General features: G+C 35.3%; 1 protein-coding gene across 1 annotated transcript in view; it reads right to left on the minus strand.

Moving 5' to 3' along the window:
- The window catches only part of LOC150102567 (exportin-1-like), a 448,940-nt gene that overhangs the window by 36,885 nt on the left and 387,589 nt on the right, over positions 1-24,466 (minus strand). Inside the window, exons 27-28 of the mRNA XM_090399503.1 lie at positions 11,479-11,613; positions 6,056-6,224 (exon numbers count right to left, since the gene is read on the minus strand). Coding sequence (XP_090255629.1) covers positions 6,056-6,224; positions 11,479-11,613 — 304 coding nt within the window. The remainder of the gene's footprint in view (positions 1-6,055; positions 6,225-11,478; positions 11,614-24,466) is intronic.

The raw sequence follows: 24,466 nt of genomic DNA on the forward strand, positions 1-24,466 counted from the left end.
CCGACTCGGAACTGGCACGGACCAGGGGAATCCGACTGTCTAATTAAAACAAAGCATATTGCGAAATGGTTGTTTAGAGTTGTTGATGCAATGTGATTTCTGCCCAGTGCTCTGAATGTTTAAGTGAAAGAATATCAATAAAGATCATGGGTGATCGGTGGGAGTAAACATGACTCTCATTGAGGTGGACATTTATTTATTTAATGTGAGTAATTTTCATGAATAAATAACAGGATAATATTTGAATGAAATTTAACTAGCCAAATTTTAGGGTTTTATTGTGAGATTGAAGAGTGCAAAATGCACAGTTGTGATGGAAATATTTATAAATATCTGCAGGATTATATTTGAATGAAGTTTAAAGAGAAAATTTTTTATCGTGAGATGGGAGAATGCATAATGCACAGAAGTTAATTCCCGGAGACAGCTCACGCCACACCGGGTCCGGCTGGCCTCACAGAGAGGTCCCGAAGGTGATTGCTATTAGAGTAACACTTGACATGGAGAAGTGGCCTCCAGATGTCAGGTAAAGGCATCATTTTGATTTTCTTTTTTTCAGTAGCATAATTCGTTGGTGTGAGTCCATTGATGGCTGCTGTGAATCACCAGGGGAAGCCTGGTGAGTGCATTTAGCACACTTGATAATTCCTGTAGTCACTTAGTGATAATGCAGGTCTGGCAGGCCTCAGATAGAGACTGCCTAAGGAGTATGCTCAGTAGGGATGTTACTACTGAAAAATGCTGCTCTTAACGTGGGGAATTGCCATCCCACCCGTGCACCTACGCACACGAGCTTTATCGTAGGGAATTTTGGCTATTTGACTACCATTGTCTGTGGTTGGGAAGAGGTGAGAGTGCCCTAGCTGCCCCTCTCGCTGCTTCCCTATGAGCATATAACGTAGGGAATCTGTCTTTTATCCCGACTCATTGGCACTGGGCCTCTCATGTGATTGCGGATTGTGGAACTCTCTAAGTTGACACATCCAATTATGAGTTACTCTAGTTAAATTTAAAGAAAGGTTCTAAATTGGTAAAGACAGAAGTATATAGGATGGTGATGCCTTCAATAAATAAGGTGCTGTGTTCACCAATAGGGTTAGGGGGAATTTAGTTAGTAGTTTTAAGTTAGTACGTAAGTTAGTACGTAAGTTAATTCTAAGCTAGGTTAAGGAAGTGAACATGCAATGGATTGGTGAAAACAGGAATAATTTAGAGTCTTTCAGAAGAAGTTCTAGTGGCCCAGTGGTGCCTTTTGACGAGAGTGAGAGCATGAACTACATAGGTCTGTAGAATTATTAATTGTGGCAGGTGTTTAAGGCCATTAGGTCCTTAAAGAAAGATGGAAACACATTGCCAAGAGAGTCTGAACTGATTTTATAATAGGTGGAGTTGGGGTGATGAACCTCAAGGTTGATGCAATTGTATACTGTAAGAGAACACTAGAATGAGCACTAGTGGAACTCAATATTGATGCAGTTGTGTAATATAAAGAGAGTAATAGTTTGGGGTATGACCCTCAAGGCAGATGCAATAGTATACTGTAAGAGGACACTAGAATGAGCACTAGTGGAACTCCATATTGAGGTAATGGTATAAGGAATGAGAGTGCTATTATGAGAGAACCTCAATGTTGATGCAACTGTATACTATAAGAGAGAAGTAGGGTAAGCATAACCTGATAATGAAGATTAAAAGTGAGTTTTACCCTACTGATGACTAGTCATTGTGATAGTAATCCTGCTCAGTACGAGAGGAACCGCAGGTTCGGACACTTGGTACACGTGCTTGGTCGAGTGACCAGTGGTGCGAAGCTACCATCTGTGGGATTATGACTGAACGCCTCTAAGTCAGAATCCCGTCTAGCCACTGCAACGATACCATTCGTGCCTCGCGCGTTAAAAGGCAGTGCTAGCCGGAGTTGCTTCGTACCGTCACGGTGCGATCGCTCTGGCGATGAGGCCACTAGAACGGACGCACCAAGGCAGCCGTTGAGACTATGCGGCAGCTGCTTCCTACGCCGCACCATTCAGGTGTGACGTGTGGGCACCAAATCGTCCGCAGACGACCTAGGTACTGGTCTGGGTGTCGTGCTTAGAAGAGCAGCCACCATACTGCGATCTATTGAGACTCATCCTCTGACTCATCATATTATGAAACTCCCATTGGTTTACTGGGACATCTTTAAAAAAATGGGAGTGTCTTGGGCGAGTACATTTTTTGTGTGATGAGTTCGATTTTGAATAATTTGTCAAGACCTGTTTACACTTGCAGTTAAATCCATGGGAGGATTTAACTGCAAGTCTTTTCCCTCCCCATTCCATTTGGCTTATATCACTAAAGCACCAGCCTTTTATTGAATTTTGCTTAAATCAACCCTCACTATAGCAAACTTACAGATAAAATGAACATCATTTTAAACGGAAGAAAATGTTGCTAGTGACTAGGATTTTTCAGCAGTTTGTTATACTCAAGTAAGTTCATTATAAGGCATTTCTAACAGCAACAGTCAACTATTTATGAACTGAAACAAATCTTTAGTTGTTTCGAATTTCGTCCCTCTTCCAAATACAGGTCATATATCAGCTCAGTGAATTTCCAAGATAAATTAGATCGTCTCTTGTTTACACCCTCTGTCCAAAAAGAAACCGAACTTTTGATAGAAAATAAAACACAGACCAATTATAATTATTCAAATCATTTATTTCAATCATATACTCTCCCTCATCTTCGATATAGCATTTGGCACAGTCAATTAATTTGTTAAATTAGTTTGTTTATATCGGTTTTTGGGATACTGTTGAGGGTCATGGTTACTGCAGCTTGAACGTTTTCAATGGTGTCGTATCGCTTTCCTTTCATCAGCAAATGAAGCCATGGGAAGAGATAGAAGTCACAGGGTGCTAAATCAGGTGAATACGGTGAGTGATCCAACACAAAAACTTGATTTTTACTCAAAAACTGTCTCACAATGTTCGAACGATGAGATGGTGCAGTATTGTGCAAAAGTTACCAGCTGCCTGCATCATGATATTCATGCTGCACGCGACAAATTCTCGCTATCAATCGCTTCAAAACTTGGAGATAAAACTCACCATTGACTGTTTGGCCAGGCAGAATGAATTCTATGTAGATAACGCCCTTGAAATCATAGAAAGAAACCGGCATTGTCTTTACTTTTGACTTCTCCAAGCGACTTTTTTTCGGATGCTCCTCTTCTGGTGGTCTTCACTTAGCTCTGCCACTTTGTTTCGGGTTCATATTCATGTTTTGTCACCAGTAGCGATCATTTCAAGGAAGTTTGAGTCCTTACGAGCAGTTTAACAAAGTCCTTGCAGTGTTCAATTTGATACATTTTTTGGTCGTCTGTCAACTTTGTAGGGAACAAATCGCGAATTCAATTTATGAAGACCCAAACTCTGTGTCAATATGTTGTGCACAGTTGATTTTGGAATCTACAATTCATCTTCATTCAATCTCACAGATGATTTCAGGTTTTCTTTGACAAAATCACGCACTTTTTGGATGTTAAATTCGCTCAGTCCAGTTTTTGGATGGCGGCCCGGCTTTTCCTCGTCCTCAAAAGTCTCACGACCACTTTAAAATTGCTTAAACCACTCGTAAACTTGAGTACGGGATAAACATTCATCACCGTATGCTTTTTGATATGTTTCGGTAAAACTTTTACCAAGTTTAACAGAAAAGTCAATCGCAGCTCTCTGTTTGAAACTCATTTTTAGACTGTTCGTCAAAACTGTCACTGTCACTCTTGGCACTATAACTCGGCTTTTAATGAAACAAATGTCATAAAGTTGACACAACACTAATAAAGGTTGTCAACTTTTGACAACAAAAAGATACAACAAGTGGCGCCACTAGTTTCTTCTATTTTTGAAAAGTTCGGGTTCTTTTTGGAAAGAGGGTGTAATAGATGTTTGATAATACTTAGATACTTGTTAGCTGCTCTATATCCAACCTAGTATTACAAGGTTATCTTCAATTGGTTACTTAATGAGCTAGAAGCCATTAACTTAGTGGATGGAAATAATATCAGTTATTGTGCTTTTGTTTATACTGGTTACTTAATAAGCTAGAAGCCCCTAATTTAGTGGATGGATATAATGCCAATTACTGTATTTTTGTTACCTGCAAAAGATTAATATAAGTTTTGATATGTTAAAACAAGTAAAAATGTTTTACTTATATTACACATTATGCACCTGGCACCAGTCCAAAGGTTACAACAATATGCAAAATAATAAAAAACAAAAATCCAATCATCCTGCATTTACACAAAAATATCATTCAAATCAAATCTGTTTGTATAAATTCATTCTCCATAAGAATTAAAAAAACTGCAATTCTCTCCTGAGTGAAGTGCTGGCACTAAAAAGAATATGAAGCATGGCAAGACAAGTGTAATGTTTACACAAAGGTGGGTCATTAGATCTCAAAAGATAAGAATGTGTTAGGTGAATATGACTTATATAGAGATTAGAGAACAACTTCCCCTTTACTATTTCTGTTGACTGGAACACAATGCTAGGCACTTTTAGGAGGTGTTAGACAATTTAGGTTTAATCTTAAGCAATTTATTTCTCAGTGCTTCTTGCCACAATGACTACTGCAACTTTTTTCTTATTAACTAACCATGTGGATGATTGACAAAGAGTACTAGAAAAAAGTATGAGCTGACCATGCAGTGGCATCTGTAGTCACATTTCCCTTAATTCCAATGTGGCTGGGAATCCACCACAAATGAACATCAAAATTAAAGGTCTTTATTTTATACAATAATTATAAAACAATATAAAGAACTGGAAAAGGATTCACATGGAATCTGATTAGAGATAAGGGGGTTAGGAAAAACAGCAGCATACCAAAAGAGGTCTCAGATCTCAAACTGTCAGTAGAGATGGGTAAGAAATTAGTGTGGTCTGTGAGCACTGAGCAGCTGCCATGGATAATCTATTATGTTCAGTAAGGTAATATTGGCAACGTTCATGTCAAAAGGCAGCATAATTTTTTTCACACATATACTAAATGGTAGAATATGGAAAAATATAGTAAAAGAGGAAGAATAAAAAGGGTTAGTGCAATCACTGGGAAGTCACTCTCCTCTAACATGAGCAGGTGCGTTGTGTGAGGGAGTCATTCAAGGAAGGGATGGTTATTTGAAGATTATTCATAACTGTTAAAAGGTAACGTGCAGTGTGACAGGAACTTTCTGGTTAGCATCTTGATGTGATGTTCAAAGAGACATGAAAATGACAAAAACAAGCTCATAAAAACATCTTGTTGCAAATCAGTATAGCTCATAATCTGCAAAGTTGTGGTAATCATTGTGGCAAGAAGCACTGAGAAATAAATTGCATAACGTTAAACCTAAATTATCTAACAACCACTAAAAAGTCAAAATTCCTGCAAGATGACTGAGAGAGAGAGAGAGAGAGAGAGAGAGAGAGAGAGAGAGAGAGAGAGCGAGAGTGTGTGTGTGTGTGTGTGTGTGTGTGTGTGTGTGTGTGTGTGTGTGTGTGTGTGTGTGTGTGTGTGTGTGTGTGTGTGTGGAGGATAGCACTACTCTTTCAATTCTATTTCATATCCTTTTCTTTTTAACTAAGTTGCATCAATAAAGTGGCGCATTATTCCTTTTCCTCTTGAATAAAACTTTACTGTGTATATTTGCTTTCACAGAAAATCTTCCTTTAATCCTGTTAGTGTATTTTTTGATCTAATGTCACCTGAAGTGACCAATTTTCACTAGTAACAGCAACTGCAGCAAGCATCATGATATGTATTGCAGTTAAATGACTTTCAAATTATGTGAATTTAGAATATTTGTATTTCTGAAATATAAAGGATGAAGAAATAAAATGCAATGCAACTTAAGATATAATTTATAAATGAACATAGCAAAAAATATACTGCTTCTCTTAATTAAAAATTTCTGTTGCTAGTTCTCACTTAATGGATAAAACCCAAATATTTTTTTAAAGTATTACATAAAATTTTAGGTGGTGGAAATATTATTCTTTATAAAAAGAATGTTTTCACTTACTCAATCAGGTGTGGAAAAGCAGTTTTTAATAAGCTGGCAACAAATTCTTGGATGTAACCAACACTACATCTTCCTCCTACCTGCTGCACAGGGTTTAGTGGCACAGTGATTTTCCCTGCTTCCACAATACCAAACATATATGCAAGGATAGTGGCCTGCATTGTTAAACCTTAGGGGAAAAAAAAGATGATAAAAACATTTTATTTCAGGTTTTTTTTTCCCCCTTCCCTTTATGAAATTATTTAAAATTATTTCTTAAAATGAGCTACAGTGGAATTAAGGCAACTAAGAGATATCAAAAGCACCCCAACTTCCTGTTACTACTGAAGGGATTATTCTTGCTGTTTACAGCAGGGTTTTCCAAATGGGGGTCATGCTTAGCATCTATTAATAAAATAGATGCTAACCAATAAAATAAATAAAAGGTCCTTTTTATTTAACTGTTATGAACTTTTCAATACATGAATGCATGGGAGAGAAACAAGGACTAGATTTTTGCATACGAGTAATCAAATCATTGGAACAGTTTGTCAGAGCCAGCCATGAATACTATGCTTATAAACAAATTTAAGGAGAGGAATAATAGACATTGTGTGAACAAAGGTTACTGCAGGCTTCTCATGATAATTTTTGGATTCCATCACGGTTCCCACATAATAATTATACATAAGAACGAGCTGTTTATACAAATCTGTTCAATTTATGAAGCTGATAAGAATTCAGGTTTAGAGTGTTACCATCCTTCTGACTAATTTTAAATGGCAACATATCTCTGATGTTTTTAAAAGTTTTCCTTTGAGGATATTTTCAGCATGAGAAAGAAGAAGAAATCAAAGTCACAGAGAATTAAGGTGTAGCAATGAGTTCTCCAACTTCCCTCTTCCATTGCTAACTTTTATAGAATTCTTTGAAATATTAGCTTTACCAATGAAATTGCCATATGGATAAAATATATAAAAAATTCAAGCTTTGTATTTACATTATTTCAGTAGTATCCAAAGTTATATTTAACATCAACAGACACTTTGTATCCATGTACTCATTGACGTGTAAACACATCAAGGTCAGTTCAGTGGTTAATCCCCCCATTTTCCCCACAACTCCTTAGCTCCTTAGCATCCTTTTGACAAGATCAAAGGGGAGAGAAGGATGTGCTTCATAAAGCTCTACATGTTGGTAGGTGCCAATACAGTTATTTTACCTCCAGAACAGGGCAATTTTTATTACAAAGGACAACAATGCACCTGGGACAATAGGCTATATTTACGAAATTTTAAATACAATGGACAAAACAAAAATAGATATATGATCCTATAAAGGATGGTGCTGTTCTTGACAAAGAAAAAGTCCTTTCCTGCATAAAATCAAATCTACATCTCCTTACCTTATATTAGAGAAACAATAATAAGAAGGATGACTTCTTGAGATATCACAAAATTAGAGTTGACAAAATTTCAACTAAAGGCAGATTAAAGAGAACTAGCTCCTACCCTTTCCAGGGGTTTAAAGCAGCCCCCCCCCCCTCCAACATGTTACATACACTGGTGAAGAATTTGAGTTTGAGAGGTCATTTAAAGAGAGTGCTGAAGCACTTCCACACTGCCCAAAGTTAAACCAGAATGACTTGTCTATCCATTGCCAAGATATGGGGTAGAGAGAGAGAGAGAGAGAGAGAGAGAGAGAGAAAGAGAGAGTGATAAAAAATCTCAAGCAATAACATGCTTCCCCTCTTTTTTCCTTCTTATATACATATATATCTATACAAGGGTGAAGGGCTGAAAAGTTCTGATAAACACTTAGAACAAAAATGACTGAATTATGCAAAAAGGGGAAAGACCTTTTTCTCAGAGGATTGCAAATGATGCAGCAGTGTTGTAACAAGTGTATAACACTTCATGTGGAATATGTAGAGTAATGTGTAAGTTACACGGTTCTAACTCAATTTCTTCATGGTAATTATCACAACTTCTCAGCACACCCTCATAAAATGCCATGCCATATCATTCAATCATTTTATCTCAAAGTTATTTTAATTTTAGCTATAATTATAATCTCATTTCATTCTGTAACAACCTATATGGTGGCAACACTAGCATTGTGTCAAGGTCTGTAAAAGAACTAACATTAGTTGTTCTATTTCTCCTTGTGATTATGTTGATGCACTGATGATGGCCTGTTAATTTCAGGTCAAAATAATTGCATTAATAAAATTATTTTTAATATGTGTGTGTGTGTCTAGTAATAATTTTAGACAAATGAAGTCTAACAGTCATCATCATCATCAAATTCCTGACATGTAAAGGATATGATAGTACTACATGAAAAATTTACATCATTACTAACTTCCTATCTACAATTTTCCTCCAAATCAGTCTATTAATTGTCAAGACTACAATATTATCATTATCAGATCTTATATTTCTATCGTCTAAGGCACATTGTGCCGTATCAATCCACCTATATATCTTGGTCTTCTTCTGGATTGTTTTCCTGCCAACCTGGCAGAGAACACCTGTTTTGCTAATCTTTCCTCGCCCATTCTGTTTAAATGACCCACCTGAGATTAGCTCTGCTAATGCATTCCTGGATGCCGACAATGTCAAGTTCTTTCCTAATATCCTCATTTTTAATATGATATTGCCATTGATGTTCACGCCTCTAATCTTTCTCAGGACTCTCATATCTGCGGTCTCTCTAGTCTTTGGTCAAGTGTTTTACTTCTGACCCAGCTCTCAGAACACTGTCTTGTATACAGCTAATTTAGTGTTACAACTAATTTCTCTCTTATTCCATATGAATTTATTCAATTGACTGCCTACCATACCTGCTTTGTTGATTCTGTTGTCTATTTCCATATTTAATTTATCATCTTCACTAAAAATCGTGCCTAAGTAGCTGAAATGTTTTACTTGTTCCACAGGTTCCCCATTCAAAACACAGTTGACATTTTCAATGATTCTACCTATTTTCATTGTCTTTGTCTTTTTATTGCTGACCTTCATACCATATCCATTACAACAGTTATTCATTTTAGTCAGGGAATCTTGCAAACTTGTAGCCGATTTATTTAGAAGTATAACATCATCCGTATAAAGCAAAGAGCTGACATTAACATCTCCAATTCTGATATCATGTTTAATACCACTTTCCTTCATAATGTGATCCATATAGATAATGTACATCCTTGTCTCACACCAGATTCAACATTAAACCATCTTCCTGTACTTCCTTCAATTCTAACTGCCGACTTGCAACTCAAATAAAGACTAAGTATTGCTTGATATAATGCCCCATTAACACCATATAACTATAGTGTATTGAATGGCTTCTCTCTTGGCACCTTGTCGTATACCTTTTCCAGATCAGCAAAACTTAAATACAGATCTTTGTTATATTCCCATGCTTTCTCAATTAATTGTCGTAAAGTGAACAGCTGATCCTGACAGCCTCTATTTGGCCTGAATCCAGCTTGTTCTTCACCAAGCTTTTCTTCCACAATTCTTCTCAACTGTTTCTCAAGTATACTTGCATAAATCTTGCCCGGAACACTCAGTAGGGAAATAACGCTGTAATTCTCACATTCAGTTTTATTTCCCTTTTTATATATGGGTACTATTAGAGCTCTACTCCAATCATCAGGAATTCGTTCCTCTGTCCAGGTCTTCTGAACTACGCAGTGCAGCCACTGTAAAACTTTTATACCACCATACGTCAGCATTTCTGGTCGAATATCATCTACTCCTGCTGCCATCAGTCTGAAACTTAAAATTAAGAATTTATAAATTTAATGCAACAGAAAATGTGCATATATGTGTGTAGCCACATGAAACTTTACCATCACTCTATTCTATTCAAATAAGTATCATTTGATTATAGTCAGGCCTAACTATTTTTTTTTTTTTTTTTTTTTTAAATCTGATCCACACACATAAGGCTACAAGACCTATAGGACATTAGTGCTGTGTGTGTGTGTGTGTGTGGGCAAGGGGAATAGAAGAGAGGAGGAATCTATTCATATTTTGCTTAAACAGCCGAGAGTTGTAATCTTTGGGGGAAGGCAGAGTGGGGGGAGAATGTCCCAAAGGACAAAAGTATGAGAGTGGTCTGAAAACTTCTCGGCCTCAACCATAGATGGCAATGCTATTGGCAAGATTTTTTTTTTTCTAAGTTGGTACACCTGTCATAAGCATCCATGTGAAATTGCAAGTCATTCTATCAAGTAGTTTGTTTTATACAGCTGACTGAAGCAAAAGTGTTGTCTGTATCCCTTGAAATGGATAAAATTGAGTATCGTGCGGTTATAAAATTCTTTGTAAAAGAAGGTTTAATGCCAAAAGAAATTCATTTGAAGTTCATAAGAGCACTCTTCTCCTTCATTTTTGACAATTAAGAAATGGGCTGCTGAGTTTAACCGTGGTCGTACCAACCTTGAAGATATCCACGTGAAGGATGTCCAAAAAAGTGTAACACCAGAAATCATTGATCAAGTGCATGATATGGTACTGGATGACCGGCGAGTCAAATTGCGTGAAATTGCTGAGAGTATAGGCATTTTAAAAGAATGTGTAGAATATATTTTGCATGAAGAATTGCAAATGAAAAAGCTTTGTGCTAGATGGGTGCCGCGTTTGCTCACAGCAGATCAAAAATGCACTCGGATGAAAATCTCTGAACAGTGCTTGGAGTGTTTTAACAAGAATAAAACTGATTTTGTGCATCGATTTATTACTATGAATGAGACTTGGATTCACCATTACACACAAGAATCCAAACAGCATTCAAAACAGTGGACAGAGAAACCAGTTGTTCAGCGACAAAGAAGACAAAGTCGGTTCCATCAGCATGAAAAGTCATGGCATCAGTGTTTTGGGATGCTAAAGGCATTTCGTTTATTAAAAAAGGGTAAAACAATAACTGGGGAATATTATTCCAATCTTTTAACCAGACTAGATGAAAAAATTCATGAGAAAAGATCCGGTTTGCAGAAGAAAAAATCATCTTTCATTTGGCTCCCTCTGACTTTTATGTCTTCCCAACACTAAAACTCTTCCTCGCTGGTCAGCATTTTTCTTCGAATCAAGAGGTGATTGCAGCTGTAGAGGGGTATTTTGCAGATCTTACTGAGAACCACTACAGGGAATGGAGAATGGCACGGGAGCATCGCTGGAATAATGTATTAGTGTTAAGGGAGATTATGTTGAAAAATAAAAATAATTTTGAAATTATAAAAAATTATAAATTTTTTTTCATTGTTAGGCCGAGAACTTTTCAACCATCCTCATATATGGAATGAAAGAGGAGGCAGTGAAGTTGGTTCAGACCAAAAAACTACAGAAAAATAACATTATAACCAGAAAACATTTTAAAAATCAAATCAAAATTATAATAAAAAAATAACTTTATGAAATTACAGAAAAGCTTACCTGCAGTATGAGAGGTATCAGTCACAACTGAAAACAGATGTTGAAGTATGTCTGTATAATATGTCTGATAAAAACTCTGAGCAGCTGCTTCTTCCTGAGCAATGTTTTGCAATAGGTGGTATAAAATTTGCAAACCTATAATGGAACAACATAATGTGCTGCTTTAATCTGTGAAAAATAAATTATATTAAACAAGAAAATATATTCTTGTTTATAACTTAGTTGTGAAGTTCCTTAAAGTAAAAACTTTTGTTTGCTCTTGTGTGGATTAGAATAAAAACAAGAACATGATTTATTAAGTATAATGTATTCTCTAAACAACAACAAAAAGATACAACTCTCTCTCATCCAGAGTGTTCTAATAATATGGTGATACAATATTTTTGTATATGGAAATATGACTTCCACTGATTTAGCTCTCAGTATCTCCATAGGTCTTCCAATAAAAACTCTCAGTATCTCCATGGGTCTTCCAATAAAAATAAAAACAACAGGATGGGTAGTGACCCTCCTGTATTCTCTCTCCTGTCCCATCTCATTTCTATACAAGAAATGAGATGGACAGGGGAGAGAGAATCATAGAAAAGAAGAAGCACGTATTTTATAGTTGCCAAAAGAAAGATCACCAGTTTGGAACAGGTTTCATTGTAAACAAGAGAATAAAACATCTTATCATGGACTTCAAGGCAAAATCACCTAGAATGTGTCAATTATGAATCAAAGGATGTTTCTGAATTCGTTTTATCTGTGCACATGCTCTGCCTGAGAAAGGAATGATGCTGAAAAATATCTCTTTCATGATGATTTAGATAAAATCTATGAGGAATACCCAAGAAGGGATATTAAAATTATAGATGATTTGAATGCTAAGATAGGCAAAGAAGACAATGGGAAATACCTTATATAATGAGTCCAATGATAATGGGAACAGAATGACCAAGTTCACTTCTTCAAGAAACATGGTTGTTGGCAGTACAAGGTTTAATCACAAAAACATTCATAAAATGATCTGGAAATGTCTTTAACCAAACTGATCATTTCTTAATAGATGCAAGACAATTGTCCAACTTGATGGATGTCAGAATCTACAGAAAGGAAAACTCTGACCACTATCTATCTATTATATTAAAGATTGGAAGCAGAATCTCAAATGCAAGGAAGATGTATGGATCGCATGCTAGAAAGTTTAATAATACAAGACTGAAGGAATCAGAATTCAACGCCAGATATATCGACAAAAATGAATAAAAAGCCTTTATACTCTAACTGATAGTGAGTGTTAATGATGTCTGGGAAACACTTAAGAATATCATAGCAACAACAGCATATATGGTATTAGGAAAAGTAGGTAGAGTTAAATATAACCACTGGTTCAACATGGAATGTGAACGTGTGACTAGCACAAAATGAGGCATATAGACAAATGTGGAGAAGCAATCCCATGTAAAGCTGTAGAAGAATATTGTATATGGCCAGAAAGGGAGAAATTAAATATAAGAATGAAAAAAAGAAACAAGGACAAAATTAAAGAACTAGAACATTTCTGAAGTACAACTGAAAGTAAGACATACCATCAGATGTTAAATAGAAGATAGGAAGCCTTCCAGCCTAGAACGATGTTATATAGGGATAAGAAGGGCATAATCCTGAGTGAGAATGAAAGGATGCTAGAAAGATGGGTAGAGTATTTTGATGAACTATTAAATACTAATATATCTGACCAGCTGGATGAGATGAATAAAATGAGTCAGACAGAAGATCTAGAAGCAGGTGAAGCAATACCAACAATTGCTTTAGTAGAAGAAGATATCCATCAAAGAAGATCTGCAAATGACAGATTTTAATATACACCCAATACTTGAAAAATGTAATGAATTTGGAATTGAAACACACCATCTCTTCATGGTGTGTTTCATTTCTTCATGTTGGGTTGGGATGGTGAGAGTGACCCAAAAGACAAAACTCTCTAAAATAGGCCTGGTATGGTTATTTCCTTTTCCTAGAGCAAATCAGATTGCATGTGTGTTGAATGTTGTTGTCTGGGCCATATCACTAACTAGAGAACACATCTTCAATATCTTAATCAGATAGAAACTTTAAGAGCAGATGAATCAAGATATTTATCAAAGTGCTCTATGAAAAAATTGACAAGGGTAGCCTGAAAGTGAATCAACTGCAGTCAGAGCACGTGTGCTCTTCTTAGTACGCATGGATGGCAAAAATTGTAGATCTGTGATGTGGAGAGTTTTCTTTCTTTTAATTTCTTTAATTAGTGATAAGTAACTAAGAGGAGCAATGGTGAAGAGAGAAGTGATACCAGAACTGACCATAATATCAGAATAATTTAAGATTAAAATTTTGATTAAAGACCTGAAAATTGTAAAAAAAAAAAGTTATGGCCCACTGGCAACAGTGTGCTTATCCACACCACTATGGGTAATTTATGGGAAAAAATCAACAAATTTTGATTATTCAAAATTTGAATAACCAAGCTAAAGGGAGATGATAAATCCCGTTTACCATCTCCCTCTAAAAAACTATCGGCGAGCCCAAGTGTAAGTGATCACTTGGGTAGTACAACACCAGGGCAACTCCAAGCAAAGGTGGAGCAAGCTCCGTCACTAACCTTAATATTCTCTCATAATGTAAAACACAGCTCCTAAGAGATGTATATATATATATATACTGTTTTACATTATGAGAAGAGGTCACTACCCAGACCGGTTTCAACCTTTTTGAGGTCTCATCAGTGAGTAGGTAGACCTGGAATATCAAGGTTTAAGTGAACCGAGCTTACATATACCTCTACTATAGAATTGCTGAATTGGTGTACGCCTATATTGTTATTACTACTATAATAAGCTGAAAGGCTATTTTACCAGCGACACAAGTTAAGTTAAAGGGAGATAGATGGTAAATCCCGTTTTATTTTATAGCCGGGTATGAAACTCGGATCGAAATCCATTGAATCCATATATACATCTCTTAGGAGCTGTGTTTTACATTATGAGAGAATATTAAGGTTAGTGACGGAGCTTGCTCCACCTTTGCTTGGAGTTGCCCTGGTGTTGTACTACCCAAGTGATCACTTACACTTGGGCTCGCCGATAGTTTTTTCAGCATGAAACTCTATGGATTTCGACCCGAGTTTCGTACCCGGCTATAAAATAAAACGGGATTTACCATCTCCCTTTAACTTAATTTGTGTTGCCGGTAAAATGGCCTTTTGGCTTATTATAGTAGAGGTATATGTATGTAAGCTCGGTTCACTTAAAACCTTGATATTCTAGGTCTACCTACTCACCGATGAGACCTCAAAAAGGTTGAAACTGGTCTGGGTAGTGACCTCTTCTCATAATGTAAAACAGTATATATACATCTCTTAGGAGCTGTTTTACATTATGAGAGAGAATATTAAGGTTAGTGACGGAGCTTGCTCCACCTTTGTTTGGAGTTGCCCTGGTGTTGTACTACCCAAGTGATCACTTACACTTGGGCTTGCCGATAGTTTTTTCGGCATGAAACTATGGATTCGATGGATTTCGATCCGAGTTTCGTACCCGGATATAAAATAAAACGGGATTTACCATCTCCCTTTAACTTAACTTGTGTCGCCGGTAACATAGCCTTATGGCTTATTATTTGAATAATCAATTTTTCAAATCACCAGAAAGTAAGAAATGAATACCAGATGGAAAGTGCAAAGATTAAAAATAATGTAAGTACTAGATAGGTTTCTGCTTAGGATATTGGGTTAGTCATTACTAATACCATGTTCCAACATAATGATGTGAACAAACTTATTTGGAAAGAAGATTCAAGAAATAAAAGTTTTATCGAGTATATTAATGTTGATGATATCATGATTACTCAGGATAGAGCATACAGGGGGATTTGAAATGGAAAGTTATCATTTAGTTTTGCACAAATAAAAATGAATCATATATTGAAAAGAAACAAAGTTAAAAAAAGTCTAAGTTGGGCAACTTTCAGAAGTGAATTACACACATATTATATATGTATATATACATACAGATATATACAAATATTATTGGAGCAAAAATAAGTTACAAAACAAGAACCAAAAACCTTAAAAGGTCAAGTTACAAAATCTAAAGCAGTGTTTCCCAAACTTTTCCTATGACAGAACACTTTACAAATCCTGAAATTTTCACGGAATACCTTGGTTATTTTGTAATGTATTAATTAATAATTAATTAAACATAAACATTAAATTAATTTATGCTGATTTTCATTGACATATCCCATTCTGATCACCAAAAATTTATAATATTATTATAAGTACTTACACTAGTGGCCGAAATTGTGGAAACCCTTTGAAAAAAACCACAGAAAAAGTGTATTTCTGTGGTTTGATGGCTTATAACAAAACTTTTTTTTAGAGTAATACCATAAAATTATATATCAATGGAAAGATAATTTAATCAAGAATGTAATGCAATAACTTTTATGAAGGAATTTTTATTAGAACAGCGGTTATAAAGAAGAAAAGTGAAACAGAAAAAATGAGACATACAAAAATTCTAATGTGAGTTAATACTTAGTTGAGTACCCATTAGCATTAATTACGGCCTTACAACACCTTCTCATGGAGTGAACCAAGTTTTTTAGTTCTGCAGCTGTTATAATGTGAAACCAAGATTGAATTATTGAAATATTGAATAACTGCTTCTATTAATTGGGTTTTATTGGTGGGTTGCTTCTGACTAACAAGTTTCTTTAGTCGGTTCCATAGATTTTCGATTGGGTTAAGGTCTGGGCTATTCCCAGGCCATTCCAGCAGTGGAATATGGTTATCTTGAAACCACTTTTTGCACACAGCAGCAACATGACATGGAGCTGAATCTTGTTGAAATATAAATGCTAATTATCTTGGAAAAGACCACGTGCGGAAGGCTTCAGTTTGGGCTCAAGTATTTCATTTATGTATTTTGGGGCATTTATATTCCCATTAATGACGCAAATTCTGCCCACACCTTTCGATGTCATACAAACCCCAGATCATAACACTAAGTGGGTGTTTCACGGTAGGTGTAATGCAATCAGGATGCAAATCTTCTCCAATTCTTCTCCTTACGTATTTTATGCAACCACTATCAAACAGGGAGATTTTGGTCTCATCACTCCAAATAACACTGTCCCATTGTTCTGCTGTCCAGTTAACATGGGTTTTAGCCCAGTTTAATCTTTTCAACCTTTGTTTGAGAGATAAAAATGGCTTTTTTCGTGTAATTCTAGCATTTGGACCAAATTCCTGCAGTCTGCACCAAACAATCCTTGCACTCAACTTCACATTGTATTGCGCCATTTCATCTTGTATACACCCAGATGATATTCGTTTCTCAATTCTTTTATCATCACTACAAAAACAATCTGATTTTGTAGTGACCGAATCTCCTTATACCTCTTCAAAAATTTAGAAATGCCACCTGTGGTTAAGTTTCCACCAATTTTTCTTCTAATTTCTTAATAACTGTAGCCTTGTTAACTTAATAGTACTATTTTACATCGCTTTCTGGGTGACCAGTCAACTCTTTGCGCCATTTCTTTAATTTTATTATGTTTTACAAGCTCACTAAAATGACAGAACACATACAAAAAGCAAACAAACAACCAACTTGATAGCAATCACAAAACACATGGACAAATGTCCTCCTCTCAGCTCCAATACATGACATCAACAGCTGAATCCTACTGTGACCTTATTGGCTCATTGAGAAAACAAGATGATACCTGATTGGCTCGCTAAACACTCATGCTCATTGGCTATATTCAAATGAAAGAAAGATACTTCATATCAACCTAAGCAAGATGTGCTTCTTTTTTCTGGTTATTTGTCTATATCTTTTCATAGAATACAGATAATTTAACAAACTATGTTGCATTACATTCTTGATTAAATTACCTTTCCATTGATATATAATTTTATGGTATTACACCAAAAAAAAAAAAAAAAAAGTAACGTTATGAGCCATCAAATCTCAAAAATACACTTTTTCCAAAAGGTTTCCACAATTTTGGCCACTAGTGTATGAGTGAATGCAGACTTTTTCTCCCGTGTACTGGTAGTTTTCCCCTCCTTTTGTACATCCTGGAAATCGCTTTGTAGGCTAGTGGTGGATGACTCACTATCTGTTATGTCAAAAACATCTTCAATAAGAGATTTCTTAACACCAAAATTAAACAAAGTGTCGTGTCCCAATTTACGATTATCAGGCTTTCAACTATCCTCACACATGAAAAAAAAAAAGTGACATTATGAGCCATCATAATGTCACTTGTTATCTATATACGAGATATCACCCAAACACAAATATTCAAGCTTCTTCTCCCCTTAGTGTCCCTAAATATTTATTTTACACTGCACCTTTCAGGACATTTAGTTTAAGATATAAAATTCAAAAACAAGGAGCAATTGCCAAAATATGTCTGAGTGTGAAACTAATATGCAGTCGTGACCTTTATCTCATAACTTAACAAAAATCCCCCTCCCCTCCCCCCGCACATCATTAGGTTCGTACGTTGTTACAAGCGGTGCATTGAGCGGCAATCTCAGATAACTGTATTTTCAAGGAACAAAAGTTTATTGAACTCTTAAACATGATACAATTCATTCTTTATCAAATAAAACTCAATTCAATACTAAGAATATATAATACAAATTAACACTAGCTAAACACAAGAATTAGGTTAAGATCCTATATAAGAATTGTGATCATATCGCCATAACAGATTCTATACATACAAACATATATAATTCTAGAACTAGTTGACCTTTTTTGTCTAACCCCTTACTGATCTGATCACGCTATAATTCTGTATTTTTTAGGACAGATATATTCAGTTACTCTAATTTTCTTTTTAAGACAATATGGATTAAATTTATCCTTTCGCTGAGCTAATACACACTTCTGACCTTTAAAACTCTCTTAATTAAAATACAATGTACATGCATAAATCTCTAGGCACATGAATACTTATTAATGTATAGTAACAAGCTCAATTTCATTCTAGTCTGATATGTACTAAAGTCCTATTATAATTCTCATTAATCCCTTCAACTGTTCAGTAATTGAGCAATGATTATAGTTACATATGATTTGAATTGACACGACTTTTTTACGGTACCTTTTGACTTGGGTCTTCTACACTGGTCTCTACCTTTTTCCAATTGTACCTTCCTAGGACGAACTCTTCTATAACTTAACACTCCTAAGTTCCTTTGGCACTAAGATGGGCTTTCACAATCTTTACCTTACATGCTTCAATTAAGGACATACATAGCATCATCTATTCTATGGCTGTGAAACTCACCACGTGGGCACTGACTTCTTTATAGATTTTTCCTTCTCTCGTTACAATCACTGGATGATGAAACACACTGACATTATCTTCTTTCTTTTTAACTAAACGGCGTCCCTCATTTCTTACAATAGGAACACTGAATCAAAATCCAGCACACTTTGTTTCCTTATTGTGTTGGACGGAGATAACGCCTAACCCATCGCTCAGGAAAACCGTGCGAGACCTATACCAAGACTCGTGAAGAAAAGTCTGAAGAAAAAAAAAACAGCCATGTGGGGGTTTCCTAACCTTTTATATGATGACCCCTACTGGCACCTTCTTCAATTTCTTTTCTTCCCCCCTTACTGGAGTCGATTTCACTGACCAATTAGAGTGTCGTTTTTCTGCCAAAACATCATGCGGTCCGTGTGCATGCAATTGACACGTGACGAAGTCTCAATTTGGGAATTATGACCTTGAGCTTTAGTTTTTGTTTAAGCTAACCTCTATGTCATCTATACTAAATTAATCCCCTTTCCAATATTTTCTAAGAATTAACTCGAATCTTTAATCTCTTATTTCAAGTGTAAAAAATTAGCCTCTCACATAGAAAATCCTATGACTAATCTTCTTTGCTTTACTTAACCTTATTTTATCATATCACAACTAATAAAATTCCCCCTTTTTTTTTTTAGTTCAACAAACAATTTCAGCTATATTTTTCACTTGGATGCAAGCATATTTTTCTCTCTTTTAACTTTTTGTATTTGTTACTTTCAAAGGCTCTTAACGATATCTGCTTAGGAACATGCTTGCTTACTTAGTTATCTATACAGAGTTTTTATTTCTTCTCTTGTTACATCATGATAACTGAAATTTTCACATTCTTAAGTTATTGGGGTGTAACAAAAGTCCCTTGTCTCTTATTCATATTAAAATTTAAATTTGCAGGCCTGTTACTTTTAAAAAATCACGGCACTACGGTTTCGAAACTTTCACCCTACAATACGAACTTGCGAGGAACGTATTCAGTATTACTAGATTTGAGAAACGGATACAGACTACCTTCATCTTCAATTTTAGTAAAAAAAATTTCTTTATACTTCCTTGCTGACTAACATTTCACTAACATTTGCAACACAGATGTTATTTCTTTCAGTTTTGAGAACAGAGGATACGCTGCCCATTGTTGTAATCAGCTTGCAGGTAATTTTTATGATCGGTCATAAACAGCGATATTCTCTTTCTTGATTGTTGAAAGATTTCGATGTGTGAAAATTAACGATAATTCATGAATAATTCTCAATGTTTAAAAAATCCGCTTGGTCACTGACATTTGCTACACAGATGTCATTTCCTTCAGTTTTGAGAACAGAGGATACGCCGCCCATTATTATAATCCGCTTGCAGGCAATTTTTATGACCGGTCATAAACAGCAGTATTCCCTTTCTCAAATGTTGAAAGGTTACGATCTGTGAAAATTACCGAAAATTCATGAATATTTCCATGTTTAAAAATATGCTGCTTGGTCACTGACATTTGCTACACAGATGTCACTTCCTTCAGTTTTAAGAACAGAGGATATGCCGTCCATTCTTATAATCCGCTTGCAGGCAATTTTTATGACCGGTCATAAACAGCGGTATTCCCTTTCCCAAATGTTGAAAGGTTTCGATGTGTGAAAATTAACGATAATTCATGAATACTTCCACATTTAAAAATACACGCTTGGTCACTAACATTTGCTACACAGATATTATTAGGCGTTCTGGGTCTGAGCTTTTCAATATATTCATGAATATTATTCTCCTCAGAATATTTCCACTATAAAATATTTATTTATGAAAAATGCTTAGAAAACTAAAATTACAACTTCCAGGAGAACTTCTCGTGGAACACTGGTGTTCCATGGAGCACAGTTTGCGAAACTCTGATCTAAAGAAAGCATCAATAGATTAATGCCAAGGAGGCATATAATGATGCCATTTGTATGGATAGAAAAATTTTAAGTCCATGGTGGACTAAAATGTAAAAAATGTAAGATTTCAAAAATAAAGAGAAAAATGTAAAGATACATGCGAAAATAGGTAAACAGAAGTCATAGGAAGACTTAGGTAACACTGTAGAAGATAAATTTCATATAAATAATGTAGCAACATGTTCTGGAGGCTTTTAAAGAGCTTAGAAATGGAAAGACTACAGTACAGGGAATCAAAGATAACAAAAACTGAAGTCAGGATGTCTGAAGTGATTAAATGGATTTGGTAAAAAAACATTCTAGGAATCTGTATTTAAGTTTTACATGTTACGATTGTATGGGATAAACTATGTCACAGAGAAACCAGTCAATGCTGAAGTTATAAGTCAGCAGTTAGAACTGAAGAAGGTGGTAAGATAGTAAGACTAAGATCCTAATGTGAAATAAAGACTGTTAGGTAAGAAACATTAAATATTAAACAAATCTAAAAATATTAAACTTGGTTCTTTACTTTATCCAGACAATATTATACTTTTACAAGAATTAAATGGAATTCAAGAATTCTTCATGAAAATCAGCAATAAAATAAACTATGAAATCATGTAAGAATGTGGAAAACTGCATTCTCAGTGGTAGACTAAGAACAAGTAAAATATTTCATCATTCAGACACAAATATTAAAGATGATAAATTAAATATGGAATAAGTAGAAAAGTAAACATGGTATGGTATGGTGGAGAGTAATGTGAATAACCTTATAAGAATACGAGAAAAACTAGTCAAAACACTAAACTACCAGTACACAAAACAGTTTCCTTCATGGTTACATGGTGATCAAAATTCATTATAAAAATTATGGAAACAACCAGTGTTAAATTAAAAACTCCAGTTTAATAAAACAAAATAATAACTCGAAATTTCAACCTTCACATTAAGGTCATCATCTGGAGTATACACACGCATACAAAGAAACAAGCTACACTATAATCTACATGGTATGCTAAGGTTACATTGATTTGGTCAACTGTTAAAACTACTGGCCTGACCTCCGGTGGGGAAAAAAACTTTACTAGATCATCACTAGAGTCCTGTTATTATTATCCATTTGGTTACAAAAAAATAAATTATGCTAGAGAGCAACATGCTCTCACAAAATTACTCACATAAGCACACGTATAAATGAGAACAAAACAGTATGACGGTGGCCAATAAGCACTGAAAATATTGCTTAGAGTCATAAAGTCAGGGTTTTCTGGACAACCTGAAGAACTTAATTAGGGTAAATGTGTGTCATCCAAATACTTGGGATTTTTATGCCACCATTATTGTTAAGATTAAGGTGGTTGATCAAAATTCTTAGACTACTCTAAAGCTTTTGAATGTGTTCAGCACTTGAAACTGTGCGAAGTAATAAAAAGAATGGGTTTTCCTCAACACACTATCAGGTTGATAGCCAACATGTACAGGGAGCAATAAGCTACAGTAAGAACAGGTGTCAGATTAAGCGAGTGGTTTCAAGTTAGAAAGGGAGTTAGGCAATGATGTTTACTTTCTCATCTGTTTAGTATATATGCAGAGGACATTATGTATGAAGCATTGGATAAGCTCAAGACAGGAATTAGGATAGGAGGTAGATTGATCAGTAATTTGAGGTATGCTGATAATATCATACTCCTCTGTAATGACAAGGAAGAACTAGGACAAATTCTTGACAAGTTAACAAGATCAGTAATAACTGAGAATTTCAACTAAATCCTAGCAAGACAAAGATTATGGTTCTCAAAGGAAATACAAACAGGGAAGCTGTTGAGAAACAAGTTTACCTTAATGGAAAAAGAATTGAGGAAATCAGCAAGTTTGAGTACCTGGGATCCATTATTAATGTGAAAAATTGCTGTTCAGAAGACATCAGAAAAAAGGTTAGGAATGGCTAAAACAACAGTTAGAGACTTGTCTAAAATCTGGAATGATGGATCTATCTCCATGGGAACAAAGTTGAGGATTTGTGATGCAGTTGTTTTTCCAACAGCGACTTATGGATGTGAGACTTGGAATCTAAAGAAGTCAGATAAGAAAATAATAGCTGCTTTTGAGATGTGGTGTTATAGAAAGCTGTTGAGTATATCATATACTGAAAGGCATACAAATGAATGGGTTTTAGAAAAGATCAGCAGAACTTTAAGGCTCTTTAAAGCTATTGACAGAAGAAAGTTAAAATATTTTGGACACACTGAAACGATGGAAGGGGTAGACCATCAATGAGATGGATGGAAGGTGTGTGTGTGTGTGGAGTGACTGATCTTTAGAGAGTTGAAGCCTCCAGAAAAGCATACAACAGGACTACATGGTGAGGCAAAGTAAAGGAAAACTAAAGTACTATCTTGCCAATCCTTCTGAGGTATCATCAGTAGGAGCCAGTCCCAGAAGAGATACCAAAGTTGAAGTAATGCAGAATTTATATATATATCCCAAATACAAGTAATGCCAAGGCATCACACTCTATTATTAAAATACTCTGGATTAAAGCAAGTTGTAGAGAGTTTTTTCACTTGGTTATATATATTAAATTAAAAATGACAAGAAACTATTCTGGTTTAATCCTTTAAAAGTGTAAGCAAACAAAGTTTGAATGGGACATTTCTTCACAACTAGGCTACTTATATACTAAGGCAATTCATACTTTCATCCCCCCCCCCTGAATAATGTTTGTATATTTGAGTCTAGAGTTTCACCTCTAAAAGCTGCCAAACTGCCATTAAAAAAAAAAAAAAAACTTTTATGCAGTGGTTATGTGGATGGATCTGGAGAAGAGATACAAAGGAGTGTTCTTTAAGGCCTAATGAGAATTTAAGCAAAGGCAATGTGTCGTTATAACAATGTGAAAGAAAAAACTATCCCTCGACACCGCAAGGTAAAAGAGGGTATAAGGAAGATGAATGATGAAAAAATGTGAGCATTTTCACAGCATTAAAGCGATTGGTGAAGTTGCAAGTGGCGACATGGAAACAGCTGATGAGTTTATAATTAGGATAAAAGAAGTTATTCAGAAAGAGGACTGAGTGAAAAAAAAAATGTGTATTTCAAAAATTCTAATTTTTAAAATATACATTTTTTTATTATTTTTTAAATAGAATAAACCAAAGCCAGAATGCACTTAAAATTCCAGAGCAGAAAAAACAGTACCAAGTTTTAAAGCATGAGACAGATTAATGCAATGTTTTGAGTGACAAGCTGAAACTCTTCCCTCGTTTATTATTCTGAGAATCCACCTGCATTTAAGGGGATCATTAAGGTTGCACTTTATGTGAATTAGCAAATAGAAAGCAAGAATCACAATTCCTGTGTGTCTGTGAAGAATACGTACATTGCTTATTCTGGATAATGTGCCATGCCATCCTAAAGATTATTTGGATTATTTTCATCCAGATGTAAAAGTTACTTCTGCTACCAAACATGACTTCCTTGATCCATAGACTGGATCAAGGAGATATATCCAACTTCAAAGCTTATTATTATATGTGAAAAACATTTACCCAAGGTTTGGTATCGGAAAGAGAGAGAAATATATTCAGAGATTTTTAGACATTCTACCATATTTATTAAGGCAAAAAAATGTCTAAACTCTGCAAATGGAGAGGAGTTACTTGAACCACTATGGTAAGGAATTAACAAATTAAGAGTTAAGATATAACGAAGTTTGAAGC

This window comes from Typopeltis vanoorti, chromosome 10, assembly GCF_054136105.1.
Source record: "Typopeltis vanoorti isolate ZY-2024b chromosome 10, IOZ_Tvanoo_1.0, whole genome shotgun sequence".
NCBI classification, from domain to species: domain Eukaryota; kingdom Metazoa; phylum Arthropoda; class Arachnida; order Uropygi; family Thelyphonidae; genus Typopeltis; species Typopeltis vanoorti.